General features: G+C 39.3%; 1 protein-coding gene across 1 annotated transcript in view; it reads left to right on the forward strand.

Moving 5' to 3' along the window:
• LOC107757947 (transcription factor 12-like) overlaps positions 1-22,212 on the forward strand; it is a 144,362-nt gene that overhangs the window by 44,636 nt on the left and 77,514 nt on the right. The window contains exon 5 of the mRNA XM_016575561.1: positions 49-151. Coding sequence (XP_016431047.1) covers positions 49-151 — 103 coding nt within the window. The remainder of the gene's footprint in view (positions 1-48; positions 152-22,212) is intronic.

Below are 22,212 nucleotides of genomic sequence, written 5' to 3' on the forward strand. Positions count from 1 at the left end.
GCAGGTCCAGCTAATAATGTGTTTAATGCTGTGATCTCTTTCCCCCAGGAGTTTGGAGACAGCACTCATTATGCTGATCAGTTGAGTGACAGTCGATTAGTGTCCCATGAAGGATTGTCCCCAACACCTTTCATGAACTCCAGCATAATGGGTGAGTATCCAAGGTGATTCTGACCCTGTCTCTCTTTCACACCCGTCTTTCTGTCATCAATCCGTTTAGCGATGTGTGGACTGATCAGGCTCTTCTCTCTGAAGGCAGTCACCACAGGAAGTGGCAGAGATGGGTGAGGATGTTGTGTATTTGCACACTGACATATTTATTTATTTTAATGTTATTGTAAAAGATTATAAATAAAAAAAATAATTCTATGCAATACCATTCAGAAGTTTGGGGGTCAGAAAGAGTTTAAAATGTTTTTGAAAGAAAGAACGCATTTATTTGATAAAAAAAAATCAGTAAAAAACAGTAAAAGTGGGAAATCTTAAAATCTTTTAAAATAAATTGTCTTCTATTTTAATATATTTTGTATTAAAATAGAAACCAATGAAAGAGTAATTTATTCCTGTGCTAACAAAGCTGAATTTTCAGTATCATTACTCCAGTCTTCAGTGTCACATAATCCTTCAGAAATCATTCTATGGTATGTTAGAATACCTTATGTTAGAATAGAAATTTCAAAACAACAGCAACTATTTGAAATAGAAATATTTTGTAACATTGTAAGTGTCTTCACTGTCACTTTTAAACAATTTAGTGCATCCTTGATGAATAAAAATTATTTTCCAAAAGAAAAAAAAAGCTTTCTGTCTCTAAACGTTTGAATGGTTATATATTAAGTTTTGTAAAATAGACATTTCAAAATGATTAAGTTTTATTTATAATAAATAAATTATTGTTTAATTAAATCAGACATGAAAGTCATTAAAACCTGTTTTTTAAATCAGACATGAAAGTCATGATGACTCACTCAGTAAGTGAGTCAGATTCAGTAACTGCGCTGACAGATCCACTGAAGAATCTTTTTTATGCATTCATTAATTAGTAATTCGTTCATGAATTGACCACAGACTACACTGATTAATAATATAATAATGTAGTATTAGAAATGCATTAATTATTTTATATATAATTCATTATATATTGTATTATTATATATGGTATAATGCAATATTATATTAATTTTTCTTTAGCATCTGTCCTGCGGTGTGACTGTCTTCAGAAGTTGACCCTCCCCCATGGTGGAAGTCACACCATCAGTACAGTTTTCCATCACAAAAGACTGTCTGCTAGCTGGCAGAAAAGCCACCGACTTCTTCCTGTGGCACACTGCATTTTTTTGCAGGGGAGAGTGAGAAGGGAAGGGAAGGAAGGGAGAGAGAGAGAGCAGGAGAGAGAAGGAGGGGTTTCAGGAGGTGGTAGTGAAACAAACAGATGGGCCAAAGATCATTTTACACACACAAACCCCCTCAGCCACGGACTCTCTCAAATCTCTCTCCTCTTTCCGAAGAGGTGTGTGAAACTCTACTTAACTTGCTCCACTTCCTCTTTTGCTTCCAAAAATGTAATTTTCCATCTGTATCAGCTTGTGAGTTTGTGCTTGTTTGGCCCGCTGTTTTTTACTGCTTGTTTGCTGACTCCACAGAAGCAAAGCATAATACACATAATTCAGCATCAAGATGACGTGCAGTGCAGATTCTGAAAATTGCACACGGTTATTTCTGTATGTTGATGTTGCGGATAATTTTGTCATTGTGAAGTGAACATTGTATTGCTTCTATTGCTGAATCTATAACTATTTTCCTCGGTGCTGTCTTTCTTAAAGATAGTCCTTTTTCCCATAAAGTAGCATATCTGTAATCAGTATGTTATAGATATTTCATGCCAGAATTTAATTTATTAATAAGCAGGGTGTCATTTGTTTATTAAGGTGTTTGTTTTTACTATTTTTCATGACAGTCGAGGTGACCAAGGCTTTAAATTGTACATTTTATTTGTATTTTGTTCAAAAGGTGATTAAGATAATGATTTAAAAATTGCATTTTCTGAGATATTTATCAGACAAAATGGCTTGATTAGAGTCACAATGGGCTGTTTATCCCTTGAACATGATTGATGGATGTTGTTAGATCTGAGGTCTCTCTGTCTGCTGCTATTGTGATGTGTTCACACATGACAGCTTTATGGGCTGCTGAACCCCGGCTCTTTGTAGCATCACCCTGGAGACCGGTTGCCATGTAAGGTGGCAAGTTTACGGATGGGTGCCACTGCACGAAGCCCACCGAAACAAAATGTTATCTCTCTACCAATTGATCTGCATTTGTGTGTGTGTGTGTGTGCATGGTGGAGGTAGAGAGGATGTTTAGTTTTCCTCTGTCCTGTTGATGCAGCACTAATTATGCCTATAAGTAGCAAAATATGGAAATGATCTGGAACAATGATGTGTCAGGGAATTAGACAATCTGATTGCACAGCTAAATTGTCTGCGCTATCTTGCTGGGATTGGACGAGGAGACCGAGTCTTATCAAATTGAATTTCAGCAGTAATATCTGGGATTTACATGGAATTACCCATTCCGGAGCAACCTCATTAAATCATCTCTGAAAGGTTATTATTCACCAATGAATAAGGCAGAGCTCGAATGTGAATGTAATACAATTAAGCATTACCATCACACGAATGGCATTTCTGAGGGAACCCTGGCCTGTGAGTTATTCGTGGGTTTATGTGACCCATTTATTTTTCTTGCTTGTGCCGTTTAAAAACAGAGCCGTGGTAATCTAAGTGGATTATCTCGAGAAAATCCCGGTGGTCTGCAGCTTCTTGAAGGAAATAGAAATCGTTGGCTGGCACTTGTTTGTTTACCTTTTCAAACTGTTTGCGGCTGATAAAACCTTCTCGAATCTCGCTTTTTAATTCAGACACATAAAATGTAGCCTCATTTAAACTAGAATCTTAACACATGTATAACCTTGTTTGTCTACGACGTTAATATAAGAAATGCCTCTGATTTGCTTTCATAAACCATTATCCCATTAAGCGGTTTAATTTGAATGCTTCATTTAGTAGTCTTAAATATGCCTGTGGGGGCTGCATGCGTTGACCCGGTTCCATGCGCTCTCTAATGGCGCTTTTCCACTGCATGGTACGGCACGGTACGGCTCGGTACGGTTCACTTTTGGGGGGTTTTCCACTGGGTACAGTACCTGGTACCTGGTACTTTTTTTAGTACCACCTCGGTTGAGGTTCCAAGTATGACATGTTGAGAGCAGCTTGGGGTTACCTGGGGTCAGCTATTGTGTATGATAATGAACTTGTTACAGTTTATAGTGCTAGGCAGTTGGCTGGTAATGACTGTTTATTTGACATAACATTTTAATTAGAGTAACTGCTGCTTGTTCTGAATAATGGAGATCCATTTTAAAGGTCACACTCTCTTCTGCTTAGTTTGCAATGGATTTGAGCTTATGTAGAGCTATCGGATGATAATAGCAGAATGTGATCCGTGTCCGCCTTTACTGCACGTTACCTTTGAGCTTGGTCTCTGAATGAATAGATATTTCGCTTTGTTGCATCATCTTCCTATATGGTGCATTTAGACCCCATGGGTAGGTGTTAGTGAATGTGGCAGTGTGTGTTTCTGCATGTGTCTGTGTTTGCTTGAAGAAAGCCCATGAGAGTGTCGAGGTCAGAGGTCAGTCAGTCTGCGTCGCACGTGCCGGTGCTCTGTTTCAATCCTCTTACCCAGCATCCTCCTCGCCTTTTTGCCTGCACGTGGCACCCACACTGTGACGGCTAAAACCATCCTGTGCTGTACACAATCCTCCAGTGCAGCAGCCGATGACATCGAGTCATTTGTAATCACAAACCTTGTCCGATATAAATTCAGTTCTGCAAAACATAAACTATTTCTGTTCCATTTTCAGGAGCCTAAACATAATTTGTAGCACAGTTTAACCCTATAATCAATTTGAAATAACATTAACCAGTCAGCCGTAGTGCACAGCCCGTGCTTGCATGTGTGCATGTCTGTTTGTAATGTGAGGCTGGAGTGTGTTGCATAATGATGACTATGTTGAAGTTTTAAGCAATATTTAATAAGGCTTAATGCAGCTTTAGATTAAGAAGAAATCTGCATGCACGTAGAGAATCCTGCTTCTTCAGCGCAGCCAGTATTTACTGGTCAAACAGATTACCATCACAAAAGACAAATTAGTTTAGTACTTTGTTGACATTCCAAACTCCATGGGTAACAGTTGGCACAGATAGAGCTGGTCTGGCTTTAGACTTGATGAAACGGTCTACAACAAAACATGAGTTTTAAATTGAATACTCATTGGAAAAAAAAAACGCTGCAATCAGTTGGACATGTGTTTTGCTGTAAATTTCCTGAAATCTAAGGTGAAGCTTGTTGCTTTGCAGCTCAAGGGAAGCTTGTGATTTGCATTAGATGGGAATAATGCACATACATGATTTCAGGAAGCTGTGTTTCCTGGCAAAACGCTCACCTCTGCTGGAGTTTAGTGCTGGTCTGTCGGGTCACGCTCATTTCCAGTGAACCTTTTTCCAGAAAGCATTGTGTTAAACAGTCATCAGCAGGGCCAAACTAAATCTGTGGCTGCAAAACTGCATGGAAAGCTGCAGAATTAGCTGCCATGATTCATACAGTTCTCTTTGCATTCACATTTTGACAATTTTTTTTGTTAATGCTGTCAAAATTTCAACGAAATAGTTTTATAGCGTAAACCATTGACCAAAACAGTGACATTTAATCAGCGCTTCTCAGATGTTGTGTTTTGACAGTGTCAGCATTTATTTTGTTCACAAAATGTGGATAAGTCACAACAGGTAAACATTTCAGCAGTGTGGACGCACTTCATCATGACCTAAAAGCATGCTAAAGTGGTAATATGTAAAATTTGTTCAGCAGAAATAGTGAGTTGCGGCTCAACAAAGTGTACTGCTCTACTACTGGTTTATCACATAAGAACATGGAAAAGATATTAAAGTCCCTTATATTGTGACTTTAAATCTGTTAAGACGAATCTGCATATTTTCCCTCCAAATCAGCACAGAAAATGTGGAAAAAGTCATCCGTGACCTTTAGCGTTCAGTGACTCTGACTTTACCTCATCAGTCAAACACCCCACTGCTACTCTTAGTTTCATCTTTAGCATTTGTCTTCTTTTTTACTGTTTTTTATTTTTTTCATAAAGCCTCCTGGTTTTATTTTCAAGATGACATGTATTGACTTTTTGACTACACATACTCTCTGATGAGATGAAAGAGAAGATGATGTCTGATGATGAAGCCACTGAAGTTACCATCTCATTGTGGAATTCTGGATTTCTGCTTTCAGTCACACTGATGGCTGAGCATCAAAGAGAGACAAAAGATATCACAAGGACATTTCCGGGCTTCCTTGTATCTGAGAAATTCTCTCTTTTTACTGTTCTGTTCTTCCGCAAGCCACTCATGAAAGATTTCAGCTGGTTTAGATTAGTCCATTTGATTTAATAACCATAAGCAAGTCTGTGTGTGTGTGTGTGTGGGTGTGTATGTGTGTTTGAGCATGTGACTGTGTGTTTGTCACTCGCCAGCATTTCAGTCCATGTGCCTGTCTATATTTTTAACAATGCAGACTGGCTTGTGGATACACTCACGTTCCTGTGGCCTGCCGCACATCCTCTCTGTTCTATTAAATATAATCTGCTTATTATTAGCAGCATGAACACACACAAACACACACACACATATACAGCCCTGTTCACTACTGAAGTGATTCGTAAGACTTGGATTTCTTCTGCTGGGTTCAGGGCTTCTGTACACATCTATATTAAGCTGTGTTATTCAGAGCTGATCTCAGAAGACACATCTAGTGATTGCGCACGTGTGATATCGCCTGCTAGATAAAATCTATTAGTTGGCCTAATGTAACCCAGGAGCTTGTGTTCCTCGCCTGGGACATTAGAAGGTTCACCAGCGCTCCCGCAGCTCAAATCTCCATCCCCGTCTCTTCCCCAGAGAAGAAGCCATCTCTCACCCTGTTGGCACCTAAACACTCCTTTCCCAGGAGCGTTGTATAAAGAGGGCAGTAGATATTGTTCATGTGTTGCTGTTGTTCTGGCCCTCAGAAAGCAAAGATGAACTGTGTGAAAGGCGACTCACATTCTCAGCTTCACTAGTGATAGATATCACACAACAGTAACTCTGACATATTGCTTGGTTCTTGTTTTCCAATATTTTTGTCAAATTTGAGCAAATATTGTGTAAAATAAATGTTTTAATTTCTGTAATTAAATTTGGTGATCATGTATTATTGTTTTATTTTAGTTTTATTTAACCAATATATTATATTACATTACATATTATATACAATTTCCACAGCAAGATTTTATTTGGGGGTGAGTAAGAGTTTTTGATCACCGAGGCTGCATTTATTTGATTCAAATTACAATAAAAACAGTAATATTTCGAAATATTATTACAGTTTAAAATAGCTGCTTACTATTTGAATGTATTTTGAAATGTAATTTATTCCTGTGATGACAAAGCTGAATGTTCAGCAACCATTACTCCAGTCTTCAGTGTCACATGATCCTTCAGAAATTATTCTAATATGCTGATTTGTGGCTTAACTACAAACTAAATGAGTTTTTATTGGTCAGCAGCATTACTAATAATTTTAAATATAATCTTTAGCTAATATCAAAATGACATTATGTACATTATGATGTTGTGATGCCTACATTCACTTGTAGTGATTACAATCAGTCTATTTTAGTTTCTTAGTATTTTATTTGTTTAGTAAATTTAAGTGCATCCCTGTTTGATACATTTTTGAATGAGGACCAGAGATTCAGTAGTTTCAGCACAGTTTTTAGGAGTCTAAAAGTTTGTGAGTCTAAAACTACAGTATAACTCTCAGCAAGGCCATATCCTTCAGCAGGAATTATATATTCAGTTAGAGAAGTTCATATCAGTATATAGAGTTCATATCGCTCTATATACTGCAGTTTTGGCTGCATGCTTGGAGTAGCGCATTGTTTTTGAGTGTGTCACACAGGTGGTTTGCAGTCATTTAATCTCTCTTGGCGCGCTTACGCCATGTGCAAAATAATTGTGGAATGGCACACTATTTCTGAAATTTGCATCCCAACTTTCTGCCTGCAGTGCTTGTGGTGTTAGCGTGGAGCTCCCGCGCATGCCGTGCCACTAAATGAATTCTCCATGCATAAGAGAATTGTTCTCATCTGTTTCTCATCTGCTTTGATGAAACCTAATGGCTTTCCAGGAAATGAAATTATGCAGTCATTTAGTGACAACGCAAAGTGTGCACAGCGTTTTGTAGCCCGGTTATTTTGTTTTTTTTCTTTGTACACAAGAGGAGCAGCACAGAGATGCCAAGATGCATCTCGCTATCCTTTTGTTCAGCTGAGGGAAAGAAAAATAGATTTGTCCCAGTGCTCTGCTAATCTGTCCGTATCTCGAGCTGCATGTGAAATATTTATTTATATGCTGTTTAATTATTCCTTAAGGTTGAGCATGAAGCTGTACACTGTGCTCTGGTTCCCTGGTGTTTAGCGGTAGAGGCAGGTGTAGGTGTGGGGCCTCTGAGGGCCGCTCCTCTGGCTGGCACTCTGATTGTGACCAGGTGCTGCTCAGGTGCACGATCCCGTACAGCAGCTTTACAACACAGCAGGGCCGCAGGTGCATTCGAGAACTCTCTCTCTCTCTCTCTCTCTCTACCTCCTCCCTGTATACTTACATTTTATCCTCCTCCTGCTGGTCAATTATTCCTTCCTCTCTCTGCTCACTAATGCACCCTATTAAGCATGTCTGTCTTCCCCCTACACCTCCAATTATGTCATAATGAACCTCCTTTTGTGTTTGCATACACTACCATTCAAAAGTTTGGGGTCAGTAATATTTTTAAATGTTTTTAATGTCTCCTATGCTTACCAAGACTGTATTTATTTGGTAAAAAATGCAGAAAATATACAAAAAATAACAGTAATATTGTGAACTATTATTACAACACTGTTTTCTGTTTTAATATATTTTAAGCTGAATTTTCAGCTGCCATTACACCAGTCTTTGATGCTGGAGAACAGCATTTATTTGAAATAATATTTTGTAACATAATAAAAGTCTTTACTGTCACTTTTGATCAATTTTATGCATCCTTGCTGAATTTAATTTCTTTAAAAATAAAAAGTCCTCAAATTTTAGAGACATTTAAAGACACCACCTCTAAGCACATGCTATTATCAGTTCTTCAAAATAACTTCTTGACACGGCATCTTAAAGTACATTGAAAAAGCAGCATTATGTGGCGCAGTGGTCAAAGATGGTTTGTCTAGTATATGTTTAATGCTAAAACACCTGTTTTAACTGGCTCTAACTGGACTGTTCACACTGTGTTCTAAATAGTTGACCTATATAAATAGGGCTGCTGGTAATTATTATTTTGATAACTGAACTATTGATTTGTCCATGGAAAATCGTTTCTTTGCTGCTGTAAAGTGATGTGACTTGTAATTGTTTTGATGTCATTAATCCATAATCACATTCAGTGTTAATTCTTTTCATTGTTGATTATTATCAATTAGTTGTTGCAGACCTATATAAACATGCACTAGAAAGATGTCTTTGCGTCACAGCGTAACTCGCTGTTTTCAGCATCTCACGCCATGAGTGCTGCTTTTAAATTGCTGTGTCGTTACATTATTTTTTTTTTAAACGCCTCTCTTCCCTGTCACTGCACTGCATCTAGCTGTTTTTGAATGCAACAGCATGTACTGTGTGAACGGCCCTTGTGAATACTTTAACAAGGCACTGTTCAGGACATTTGAGCAGCCTCAACTTTAGCCACTCACACACAGGAGTGTTTAAGATGCTGGAAGCAATGTGTGCTGACACAGGCTCAGAGCAGACATCTGTAGTGGTGGGAGTCTGGTGGCACTAGTGTGAAGTGTAGTGGATGTAGCTGGTCATTATGCCGAGCTCCAGGGTGCGCTTATCTGTTTACTGCGCTCAACCAAGCGTGAAGAGCCCAAGACGGCCTGAAAGGCCACAAATCCCTCTCCTTCGCTGCTTCTTCCAACGACGCCCCTCCTCCCTTCCTTACATCCACGCATCTATCCATCCACCCGTCATTCGCCCTTGCCCTGGCTTCCCCAGGCCCGGGCCTCTGTGTGGAGGGGGTCAGGCGAGCGGGCAGGCAGGCTGGCCAGCTGCAGAGATCAGCTGGGGCCTGGTGCGCTCATGTCTGCAGGGCTGTTCGCAGAGGGACAGGAGAGCTCAGAGTTGTGCGGGGGAGGGCGGCAAAGCTGATAGAGCCCTGCTGATATGGTCCTGATGGTCCTGGAACCCTGCTGTCACAGGCCACTGGGGGTGACTGAAATTACCGCCTGGGCTAATCTGTCTACAATGCGTCAGCGCGTCTACAGAGTTCTGTTATCAAACGTACAAGCAGGAGAAAAAATTGTGACTGCAAAAACAACAAAAATATTAATGCCACACTGAAAGCTTAAAGGGTTAGTTCACCCAAAAATGAAAATTAGGCTGCGTTTTACTCACCCCCGAGGCATCCTAGGTGTATATGACTTTCTTCTTTCAGACAAATCCAGTTGGAGTTATATTAAAAATTGTCTTTGATCTTTCAAGCTCTATCATTTCAGTCAGCGGGTGTTGCATTTCTTCAGTCCAAAAGACCTGAAATAAAAAGCGCCCTTCCATAAAAAAAAAGTCTCTCACACGGCTCCGGGGGGTGAACAAAGGCCTCCTGTAGCGAATCGATGCGTTTTTGTAAGAAAAATATCCATATTCAAAACGTAATAATCACTTTAATTTGTCTTTTGTTCATGGCCCCAAATATTGCAAGCTGTAGCAATATGCATATTGCGATATGTACATTTGCGATATTTCGATAATTTCGATATATTGCACAACCCTAGAAGAAAGTCATATACACCTAGGATGCCTTGGGGGTGAGTAAAACACAGCCTAATGTTCATTTTTGGGTGAACTAACCCTTTAAGCCAGAAACATTTGCTAGACAAGTACGGTGACGCAAATGCAGTCCCGTTGTATGTGCGCTACTGTGGTTGTATCTGTCCAGTTAAAGCCAATGTATTTTTATTAAGGTGGCTTGCTATAAGCATGTCACCAGTTTAACTACCAGTTTAACTTCCACGGTATAAGAAAACCTGGAAATATCAGGAAATGTTAAACTTGTGATTTCCAGGCCTGGAAAAGTCAAGGAAATTCACAAAATCCCAAGAATTCATGGAAATTTCTGTCGTTAATATAGATTTTAATAAAAAATTTTATGATTTATATTGATATGTGTCAATGTTGAATATATATTTGTTTGTATAAATATAATTGGATTATATACTACTGTTCGAAAGTTTGGGGTCTGTAAGATTAAAAAGATTTAAAAAATACTGTTATTTAGCAAGGATGCTTTAAATTGATCAAAACTGACACTTTTGCTTTATTATAAATAATTATATTTGAAATAAATTTGGTTCTTTTGGGCTTTCTATTCAAAGAATCCTGGGAAGTAACCAGAGCACCCTGCTGCTGTCAATGACTTTACCAGACTTCTCTCTATCTCTCTCTCAGTCTCTCGCTCTCTTTCCCTCTTTCTGTTTTTGTCTCTCTCTTTCAGCTTTCAGTTTCAAAGTACATTATTGGCATGATTGTTTTACACACCTTATTTCCAAAACATCAATACAATTGAAGAACAGTGAAGAAAAAAAGATGCCAGTAACGGTAGTAAAAAATAATATCATAGGGTGTGTTCACACTTGCCATGTTTGGTTCGATTAAAACGAACCCTGGTGCGATTGCTCTGTTAGTGCGGTTCATTTGAGTAAAGTATGAATGCAACACGGACCAAATACTTCTAAACGAACCAGAAACAGGAAGTAATGACAAGATACGACGCTATGCGACATGATTTGACGACGCGGTGTAACCAAAACAAAATGAGCAGAGGGCAAACGTGGAGCAACGATGAGGTAAAGTGCCTTTTATGGGCTCTTCGTGAGTTCGCAGGTGGTGAAAATAAAATCCTAAGTACACGCAGCAATGAGCGCGCTTAGTCCAGCAGACGGCATTAGGTGTGTTCGACTTAAAGCGGCGCTGAGCAGACCGATCGGTGATTGGGTACTTTGATGTCATACACCGATCAGTCTGCGCAGCGCCGCTTTAAGTCGAACACAGCTTTTGTTTGGGGTATTTGGTGAGTTCCGTCGCGAAATAAACGTCATTCAACCCGACCAATCAGGTTGTGAACGTATCACTGTGCCTTTAGGTTCGATATCTTTAGATTCGCTGTCAAAAATGCCAGTGTGAACACTAAGTGGTCCAGGACCAAATGTATCGTTTTCTTTTTTGGTCTGGACCAAACGAACCAAGAGAACCGAACTACTGTGAACGCACCCTTATATACAATAAAACAAAATGTAATAAAAACAACAAAATAATTCAGGAAGAGAAATCTTTTTTAGTTTACTTTGTAGTTTTATTCAAAGCATACTTTAGTCCTTATGTACTTTTTTTTTCTTTTTTCTATGAAAAAGATGCCATACTGGTCAAAATTAAAGTGAACCTGCAGATATTTTATGCATGTAGGCAGATATTGATGTAGGCAGATATTGAGTATGTTATTGTTTAATCACTATTTCATTTGATAATGAGTTTTAGGATCGTTAAATCATAAATAAATAAAAGTTTGATCTAACTTGAAGAAATTATGACAGAAAATATATTATGTTATGCAATATATATGTTTATATTGCAGAATTATATAAATGCTGCACAGTAGAATGTACTTCTTAAAGTAGTAGTAGTAATAATAATAATAATAATAATACAATTAAAACATTATCACAGTATCACAAACTTTTTCTTTCATGTTTTAATTAAATGGTATACTTGCCAAAAATGTATATAAATAAATAGAATTATACAATTTTTCATTTGATTAAATCTTAAAAGATTAACCAAATTGTTAGTTTTACAAATTGATTGGGTTATCAGCTTTTTTGATAGTACATTTATATTTAACATTGCAATGTTATTCTGCATACTCCTGACAGTAAAATAATCCACTGTAAACCAAAATCACAAAAAATACAATACAGATTTTGGTCATACTGCTCAGCACTAAAAACACACTAATAATAAAGTAACACTTAAATGTAAATCTTTAGCGAATCTCAAAATAAATATTTAGTTTTTATACTGTACATTATACTATTGTGATGTGTGAATGTATAAAATAGTGTAGATTTTAATATTAAACATTAAACATCAGTTATTTCCCATGACTTGAAAATAATTATTGGCTAATCTGTATCCAAAATTGTAATGTTTTTAATGTTTAATATGTGTTTTTCTTATTGTTTTGTGTATATTTACAATAATGCCACTGCAGGTTTTCACCATATCACAGCTATTGAAGAACATTACAGTGTAGAAAAAGCAGTTTGGAGGTATTTTCAGGCACCGTGTCCAGTGGAAGACGATCTCCCCCACAGTCTTTCACGCGTAGGCATGCGGTGTGGAGCGATGTTGGAGCATATGTTCTTCTGAAGGCTGATGGCTAAAGGGCTGTGTTGAGGATAATTACAGAACGACCTGTTGAAATGAGAGGGGGCTCATGGGATGGACAGTAGGGCTTCTGGATCCCACCTGTGTGTAGCCGAGCTCCTGCTGTGCCCCACAGGTGCTGTTCTTACATATACACACACTTACATGTACACACACACCTGGCTTGGGGTCTCAGGTGGTAAGCGTGCAGTCAGTCTGCCTAGAAATAACCCATCCTCCCCCACATCTAATCCAGAGAGGAGAGATGAATCCCATGAATGAGTGGCTGTGTGTAAGACTCTCAGTGCAGCAGCACTCCAGCATTAACTACACATACACTTTCAAGAGTCTGTCATTGTTTGTGAAGAAAAAAGATTTAAACCCTCACAATAAACACACATACAAATGCAGTTGGCTCATGACAGTTGGTATAGTTGCTACACTTTTATAAAGATCACCTTCAGCCTCACATCATCCACATTTGCCCTTTAATAAGGCAGAGAAATAATGGATGTATTGCCAAGTTACGGGTAATAATAAAGATAAAAATCAATCAGGCTAATGAATCAGGCAGTGTTATAACATTTTCTGTTTTAAAGTTTTCTTTTTTGAGTACATTTTCCATACATATTGTATAATATTCATTTAATTCATTGTTTAATGTTTAAATACTTTTAGTTGTCTCAGTTGCTGACATTAAAGTACACTATACTGTTCAAATGTTTAGGGCCTGTAAAATTTTGTAAAATCAATGTTTTTAAAAGAAATCTCATACCCACCAATGCTGAATTTATTTGATTTAAAAAAATCAGTAAAAACAGTAATATTGTGAAATATTATTACAATTTAAAATAACCATTATTTGTTTTGATATATTTTGAAATGTAATTTATTCCTGCGATGGTAAAGCTGAATTTGATCCAGTTCTCAGTGTCACAGGATCCATCTAATATGCTGATTTGGTGCCATTTATTTAAAATAGAAATATTTTGTAATATTGTCAAGTTTTTACTGTTACTTTTCCTCTATTTAATCTATCCTTCCTGTATAAATATAGTAATGCTTTAAAATAAATAAATAAGTAAATAAATTAAATTAAATTAATAAATAATAATATAACAGACTCCAAACTGGAACAGTAGTGTACCTCTATATTATAAGATGTGTCATTCCAGTCCTGGCTTCTCATTGGACAATACAGAGCTCCAGCTGTTATATTCTGTGGTATAAGCTGCAAGGCTCACATATTTACATACTTTTGGTGTGTACAGTGTCTACTCCACCAGCAGTATTAAAAATATCCCTGTGGGTTGGTAGCGTCTAGGCCCCCAACACACTTTCACACATACAGAGTGAATTGTGTTCACACGCTTCCCTCTCTGTGACACAATTTCTCTCTGACAGAACCTTGAGAAGTGTTACTAAACACTTCTCCAGTATGAAAGAGAAATGTTTTAATACTGACAACTTTTTCATTCCTTCTGACATATGCCTGTTCTCTGCTCTCCGAGTCTCTCAGCAACTCGAATGAGTCTTTAAATAAGATTTCAGCATACTTGTGTGTGAGTTTGAGAGTGCGCCGCCCAAGTGGGATCAAAATTCCCCTCTTGCATTCATCCTTCTCCATCCTTCCAGTGAGGCCCCATTGTTTAACAGTTGCTTGGCATCTGATACCAGCTGCAGAGCCTTTGATGTGGCTCAGATGATGCGATATCCATCCTGGGACATAAAAGAACGGCCCGCCTTCCTGTTTTTGCACCGCATTCTCAATGCACAGCATCAGCTCTGACCACAAGCGACTGTCTCACGCACACGTGAGCCTGCGTGGGTTAGCTCGAGGGGAGTCATCGGCCAGCGTGGCGAGATCTGCGGTGGGTGCGTGAAAGAAAGAGTTATTAGATAGCTCATCACACTCCTCCGCTGAGGAATGAGAGTGAGAGGAGGAGAAAAGAGAGAGAGGGATGTGTGATTATGAAGTCATCAGCCATGAACCAGTGGGGTAGGGGAGAAGCACGCGTCCTCAGGGGGCCATTGATTGGTGACCATGTGTTTGTGGCCGATAGACTGTGAAATGGTGTGTTGCTGCACGGCTGTGCTGCACCTGCGTCCCACCAAGGTGATTGATTGGTTTGGTCATGTGGAATGTTCCCATCTGGTCTGCAGTAATGCATTTCTCTCTCTATCTCGCCGTCTCATATCAGGGAGTAGCGGGCATTGGCTGGAATGGGTGGTTAAGTTAGGGACCGCAGAGGTCAAAAGAAAACATTTTCCCCCTCTTTTTTTCCCCCCAGTAACAACAGAAAATCACATTGCGCAGACCTGGTCATCCCATTGACTTTCTGAGGTGGGGGTGTTTAGGGCAAATCCAGCTGCTGTGTATGTTGACAAGTCCACACACAGGTCTCTCTTCCCCTTCTGGTGAGTCTGGAGATCCTGCAAACCTGTGAGATTCTCAGTGGGTTGTTCTCAACCAGAAGGATGAGAGTCACTGCATAGATGTTCACATGTGGATTTCTAGAAGGTCATCTTTACTTCATAATTGAAAAAAAAAAAAATCTTTTGAGATGCTGTTCTTACATTAGGGTCTTCATCAAGGGTCTGCAGAGGTACTACGAGGATAGTTACTATTTATTTAATTATTTAATTATATTTTATTATTTACATATTTTGAAAATAAAAAAAACTTTTCGTTTTGAGATGCTGTTCTTACATCAGGGGTCTTTAACAAGGAGTCCACAGGGGCACTATGGAGTATTTTATTGTTTTATTTCATTACAATTTTATTTTATTATTGACATATTTAAAAAAATAAATCATCAAAAAATCTTTTGAGATCATAGTCTAAGGCCCTGTCCACACGAACGCGGTTATTTGTAAAACCGCAGCTTTTTCTACACGGTTAGGCCGTTCGTCCACACGCAAACGCAGCAACAGGTCATTGAAACTGAACATTTTTGAAAACGCCTGCCAGGGTGAAGATTTTCTAAAAGTCATGTGGACTGAGATTTTTTTAAAAACGAAAGAAGGAAAAACTGTTTATAAAAATACCCATGTACGTGTGGACATGGCCTAACATTAGGAGTCTTTTAACAAGGCATCTGCAGAGTTTCTGTGGGGCAATTATTAATTTAATTTGATTTAGTTTAATTTAATTTAATAATTTAATTTAATATTCTTTTGAGAAGCTGTTCTTACATCAGGTGTCTTCTACAAGGGATCACTATGGGGTAGTTATTTTATTTTATTTTTTATTTTATTGCAATTTTATTTTAGTATAAATCCTCAAAAAAAATCATTTTAGAGGCTGTTCTTACATTAGGCGTCTTCAACAGGCTCTTTAAATGCTCCTATTGTAGAGAGATGACTCACCTTAAGACGGCAGCCTCATTCTCCACTCCCATAATCCTCTTCAATCTTTTTTCCATCTTTCTTCTGATTTGTCCTTAATCCTGTCCTCTCTCCCTCCTTTTAATTGATCTATTCATTCCATCTAATAACTAATTACATATCAGAGTGCATCAGCAGAGACATTCATCATCGTAGAACATAATAATCAATGACATTTCAACAAAGAAAAAAATAAATATGCAAATAAGAGCTCATTAACATTTGCGCTAGCTGTTTGAATAATGCCACTGCTGACAAGACTGTAATTAACAGAAATTGATGCTGAGCTCAGGGGTAGCGCGTGTTTGAGATTGTCCCCCTCTGTGCATTTCGCTGGCAAAAAACAGACCCCTTCACCCCTTTACTACCTGCTCGGGTGGGTTCGTGCAAAGGAGGGCCTAGAGAGGGTGGGAGGGGCCCCTTGGATTCAGGCCCCGTCCTTGCCGACAGTCAAACAGAACTCGTCTTAACATCAAAAGCCTTGAAAACAAGGGAGAGATACACAAACACTCCAGACGAGGAAACAAAAGGATCCATTATAAAAGCCATACAACCAGTGAGCGAGTGGGTGTGTGGCTTTGTTTGGCATTGCGATGTCTGTGATTGTTTGTGAGTGTTTGCTTGTGTTTGTGTGTGGGCATCGAACGTTCAGGACTCTGCACTGATAGCTCAAGGTTCTTGCCGACACAAACTTTAGACAGCTGTAGAGCTTTCTTTTTCTTTACCTCACCCTCCCTCCTTTTGCTGGCCTCCAAGTTTAGCCTCAGCCCCCCGCTCTCCTTTCCTGCCTGCTTTCCTGTTTTTGTCAGGAATTTTAAGAGAAAATGCAGCAAACACAATAAAGCTGTTTATGTCAGTTTTTGGACAGCCCAATGTGCTGATTATAACAAGTTGAAGGAATTTCCTTTATTGCGCGTGTTAGCCTTGCCATATGGCTCAACACGGAACATTAACTTGACAGGGATAATGAATTACACCGGGGTTCCAGAACTCAGAACATGAAATTAAGACGAGGGAACGTGGATGGACTTCTGGGGGACGAAGGACATGAGAGGTTCATTTGCATTTGGCGTTACCTGCTACATCAAGCTCCTTGTAGTGTGTATATATGTATCTTGGTTTGTTTGGAAACCGAGTCTGCGTGGAGAAAAAAGACCCAGCGAGGCCCTCGGAATGTACTAGAACGAGAGGAAGAGAGTGAGCGAGAGAGCAGGAAGGGGTGGAGAGAGAGAGATGGAGGCTGTGGAGTGTGGCTACTAATTGGCTGTTTTTGTGGCTGCGCTTTTCAATTGATCCCCTGAGATGCTTAGATCTCTACCTATCTGAGTATCAAAACAAGAGCTCTGGTCTTGCCTGGCAGAGCTGTGATCAATAGGGAGCCACCCCGGGAGCCTCTCTACACGGTCACATTTTAATTGTTCCATGCTTCTGAATTTAATCTCAATATTTAATATTGCCTGCCTATTTATACATCCCTTATTAACCCCCTCGACAGGACTCAATGTGCCCCTCGTTTGTGTTGGCACTTGTGAAAGTGCATCAATGGTATTTACGTACTCCACTGGCTGTTAAAGAAATCTCTGGGCTGCTGTATTCAAAGTGAGATGATGTGGTGTTAAAACATACTGATTTGCAGAGTTCTGTCGACAGATGCAAAACTGTAAATTAATATTTGATAATTCAGATCTTTTGGTTGGTTCTTTACCTTGATTGCAGTCTTCATCCATCAAAATTTTACTAGCAAGACTGTTTATCTAGTCGAGAAAACGTAGTTTGCGTCTCATCTGGCCATACAGCGGTGGGATGTGTACAGCGAAACACACTGGAATGAATAATTCACTGAAAACGCAACTCGAGTCTCTGTTCTCTCTGCAATCTCCTGGTTTCCTTTATATTAGCACTGTTTTGGACGGATTGTTTGAATGCATTCGCTTACTGGATCATTGGACTGAAAACTTTCCGGAGTTTAGCAGCTTAAAATGATCTAATCGCAAGCAGAGAAGCAAAATTGGGTTAAAGGGTTAGAATAGAAATTCATTTTTATATATGATTATATTATATTTAGATACAAATATATATTACATATATTTCTTATATACTGTATATATATACATGTATTTGTGTATTTATATATACATATAAATATACACAGTACAAACGCATATATTATGTAAACACAGACTTTTATTTTGGATGTGATTAATCGATTAATCGATTAATCATTGATTTGACAGCCCTAAAAAAATATTTTAGGTTTTCTCTTTTTTTTTTAGTTTTAATTTAAATTTTTATTTTGCAAAAGTTATTTCATGTAGGTTTCATTAGCGATATACTGTTAGTTTGACTGCTGAAATGACCAATCATCATTCCCGCTGTTGTAGAGCTACTGTATTTGTGTTACGTTGTTGTCTGCAACATGTACTCTGCCTACAGGTGTGTGTGCATGAACACGTGATGTCAGGCGCACACCACACGGACACGCATGTCAACACCTGGACGTCTCCTTGTTGCTTCTCGCAGTTCCTCGTGGGAAAATTGATGAATTCATTTTCGCTTCCATCCATCACTCCTCCAGTACAGCCCCTGTTTTCCCCTGAGAGACAGGGTGGAAAAACACCATTGCTGATAAGCATTGTCGGGCGATGCCGCAGAAGAATATTGCTTTATTTTCTCTCTTTCTACTCATCGCAAATCAAGGAGGGCTGATATGAAGACTGTTTTAAGAGGCCTGTGGTGAGAGATATCCAACAGAAGACGTGCTCATAACCAGAGAAGATTTTTTTTTTTTTTTCAGTGTATATTGTTCCCTTTGTTTTGATGATCTCAGAAGGTCTGAGTATTAGTTTGAACAACTTATCTTTAAAAGCTCATAGGCATCAGATTCATGAACAGGGAGAGTATTTCAGGGAAGGTGTACCGGTACAATCCTCTAGTTAAGTAGAAAAATTTTTTTTTTTTTTTCCAGTGTATGTTGTTCCCTTTGTTTTGATGATCTCAGAAGGTCTGAGTATTAGTTTGAACAACTTATCTTTAAAAGCTCATAGGCATCAGATTCATGAACAGGGAGAGTATTTCAGGGAAGGTGTACCGGTACAATCCTCTAGTTAAGTGCCTTGTTCAATGACATATCGGTGACAGGACTAGTCTGTTCCTAGTGTCTTGATTGGCCTGCACAAGCTGCAACTGTCAAGCCAGCTGTTCACTTACCAACTCAAAACATCTCGATAACAGTAGAGCATTTCATAGCAACTGACTGTTGTTGTTGAAATCTCGCCACTCTCTTCACTGGCAGGGTCTGTTACATTCACGGTTTAAAAACGGTAGAGGTGTGATCAGTGAAACAAGTGCCTCTGACATTTCTCACGGTTTCATTTGTTGCAGTGCTGCATTTTGAAACCCAAATCAATGTGAAACTCTTTTAAAGGGATAGTTCACCCAAAAATGAAAATTCTGTCATCACTTAGTCACTCTCACGTCATTCTGTCTGTATTAATTTATTCTGTGGAACACAAATGATATTTTGAAAAATATGTTTGTTTTTTTCATCCACGCAATGAAAATCAATGGAGTCCAGTGTTGATTAGACCCAAACATTCTTAGAAATATATTTCAAAAAGAAGTCATACAGGTTTGGAAATTACACGAGGGTGAGTAAATTTTGACAGAATTAAATTTTTTTTGTGAATCAGTGTAAAAACAGATTCTAATTGCCAAGTACTTTGCATTTGTTGGTAAAGAGAATATGAAGAGATTCTGTTGATTGTAGTCACGAATCAGTATGGAAAAAATAGGCTAGTACAAATAATATTTTTAGGTTATTGCTGATAACTTATTAATGAATAATTACAAAAATTAATCATTTAAAATGCTACAAGTAAATTTAAGCGTCTCATGATTGCAATCTACAGTAGGATATTCATTTTGAGATTTGCTGAAGATTGTTTACATTAGGGCTGTGCGATTAATCGAAATCGTCATAAAATCGCGATTTGAGCTTGCGCGATTTCTAAATCGCTTTATAGCACGATTTTCCGCGCCCCCGACCTCCCGCGATATGTTATACGAACCAATCAGAATGCAGCGCGCCTAAATGGAGCACGAGAACAGAACAGACCGGGCGGGCATACAAACGTAACCCCAGGTTCACACACTACGTCTGATGTGCGTATTTTGTCCGCGCCCATATTAACGGATCAGAGCGTTCACACTGCATGCGATTGCAGTGCTCCAGGAGCGTGCATTAATGACTGTAAAGCATGTCTGTGTGTGTTAAAATTGAAATCGCAAAATTGATCAAAGAAATCGCGAAAATGCCCTAGTTTACATGTAAATTGTTAGTGTTTAAAGATGCTTTAAATGACCACAAAGTACAGTAAATGTAAAAACGGTGAAATGAGCATGCACATTTAAATGTGCAACAAGGAAACAAGCTATTTTCTGTGAATGTGCGTGGCTTCTGATTACTAGCTGCCATAGGTAAATAACTAGAAGAATAACAAAGAGCGGTAAAAGGTAATAATATTTGCGCTACAAGCCAGTGTTTCTGATGATGATAAGTGAAAATAATGTTAAATATCATTTTGTAATATCAAGCAGCATGACCAACTGTTTTCGTACAGCTAAAATAACTGGAAGCGAATGACACCTTCAAGTTACAAATGGCCGCACCCACACTTACGTTAAAAATAAGGTGCATATACAGTATACAGGCCGATATATATCCAGTATCTCAATAAATAAAAAATATCTCCCATTTAGCCCTATAACCGATATAGAGCCACCAAGAAATTCCAATGTATTTGTTGTTCCCAGAGGCCATGTGGAGAGTTGCAGGGGCTGTTATCTCAGCAGGGAGTTGAGTTGGTGGGGCCGTTAACGCTCCCCTGCTGACTGACAAGGTCACATGCTTCAACTCTCGTAGTTTTTCAAACGTCTATGTAAATGAGAGGACTGCTAGCTACAGCAGCAGCACTGATCCTTATTATCCCAGCTACTTCCCCAGACATTAATCACAACATTCACCGTGTCTGTCTAACTTGTCTTCAATCTTCAGTGATCCCATGGTTTTCCTGGCATAGCCTTTCCTCATCAAACTTCATATCCTCATCAGTTTCCTTCTGTCGCGGCCGTTCCCTGTAAACATCCTCTGCTCTTCCAGGCTCCCCAGTCACCTGTTTGATAGATTGTGTGACTAGAACGCTCATTAGCTGTGAGTCAGCAGGGGCATTGATAACCTATAGAACGGTGGCTAACCTCCGCGCTTCCCCTGTGCGGTGGTGGTGCCGCTGTCCCCCGCGTCAACCACCCCTTCTTTTAAAGCCCGGTGAGGCCAGAACATTCATCATCCGCAGTCAGATCCTGCTTCGATAATGTATGATGTGTCGCGGTTCAGGGGTAGGCGAGCAGAGAGGGGAGGCCGGGAGAAGCAGTGAGGCGGGTATTGATCAGGCCAAACCCCCCCTTCGTCCGTCTGTCATCGCTCCAGCTAAGAGGAGGAGGGCGTGATGAAATAAAAGGAGGAGTGAGGGGCTTGCCGGGCTGTAGAGGACGTGGCTAATCAGCAGCCTCGGCGCCCACTTCTTGAAGTAAATTTTTTGAGAGATTCCCCCTAGTGACCTCTTCTCACACATGTACTCACTGTCACTTCCTCTCACACACTCTTCTCTCACCTGCTGTCTCGCATATTTTCTGAACCCTCTCTCTCTCTCTCTCTCTCTCTCTCTGTGTCTTTCTATCTCCAAGAGTGTCTTGGCCGAGAGAGTAGAGGAGAGGAAGGGGTGTGGAGGGTGGGGGCAGTGGCCGCACAGCTGCGCTAGCTGGCACTGCTTCCTCAAACATCAGTGCCGCAGCCAGCAGCCTGCTTGGCACAAACACTCGCCAGTAACACTTAAACAAATTGCTATAGCAGTGGATGAGCTGTCTTACATTGTTGATTTCTAACATTCCGAGAGACTTTTTCTCCCCCCCTCGCTTTGCATTTCTTCGCCTTTGGATGCTTTCAGCTTTTGGAATGCTCTGTGTTTTGAACGCACGCCCAATAATTTTTCCACCGCTCGCTCTTGTTCTCTCACTTTCTCTCTGAATATCAGGCCCCCGTGGGTCTCCTCTTCCTTCACAGCTCTCAGAGTCATTCTTAATTTTTCTGTTCCCCTCATCCGGTTAATTCTTTTCACACTTTTCTTCATCCACTCCACCTACATGTCTTTTTCTAAAAAAAAAA

The sequence above is a fragment of the Sinocyclocheilus rhinocerous genome, unplaced genomic scaffold, assembly GCF_001515625.1.
Source record: "Sinocyclocheilus rhinocerous isolate Xijiao unplaced genomic scaffold, SAMN03320098_v1.1 scaffold252, whole genome shotgun sequence".
NCBI classification, from domain to species: domain Eukaryota; kingdom Metazoa; phylum Chordata; class Actinopteri; order Cypriniformes; family Cyprinidae; genus Sinocyclocheilus; species Sinocyclocheilus rhinocerous.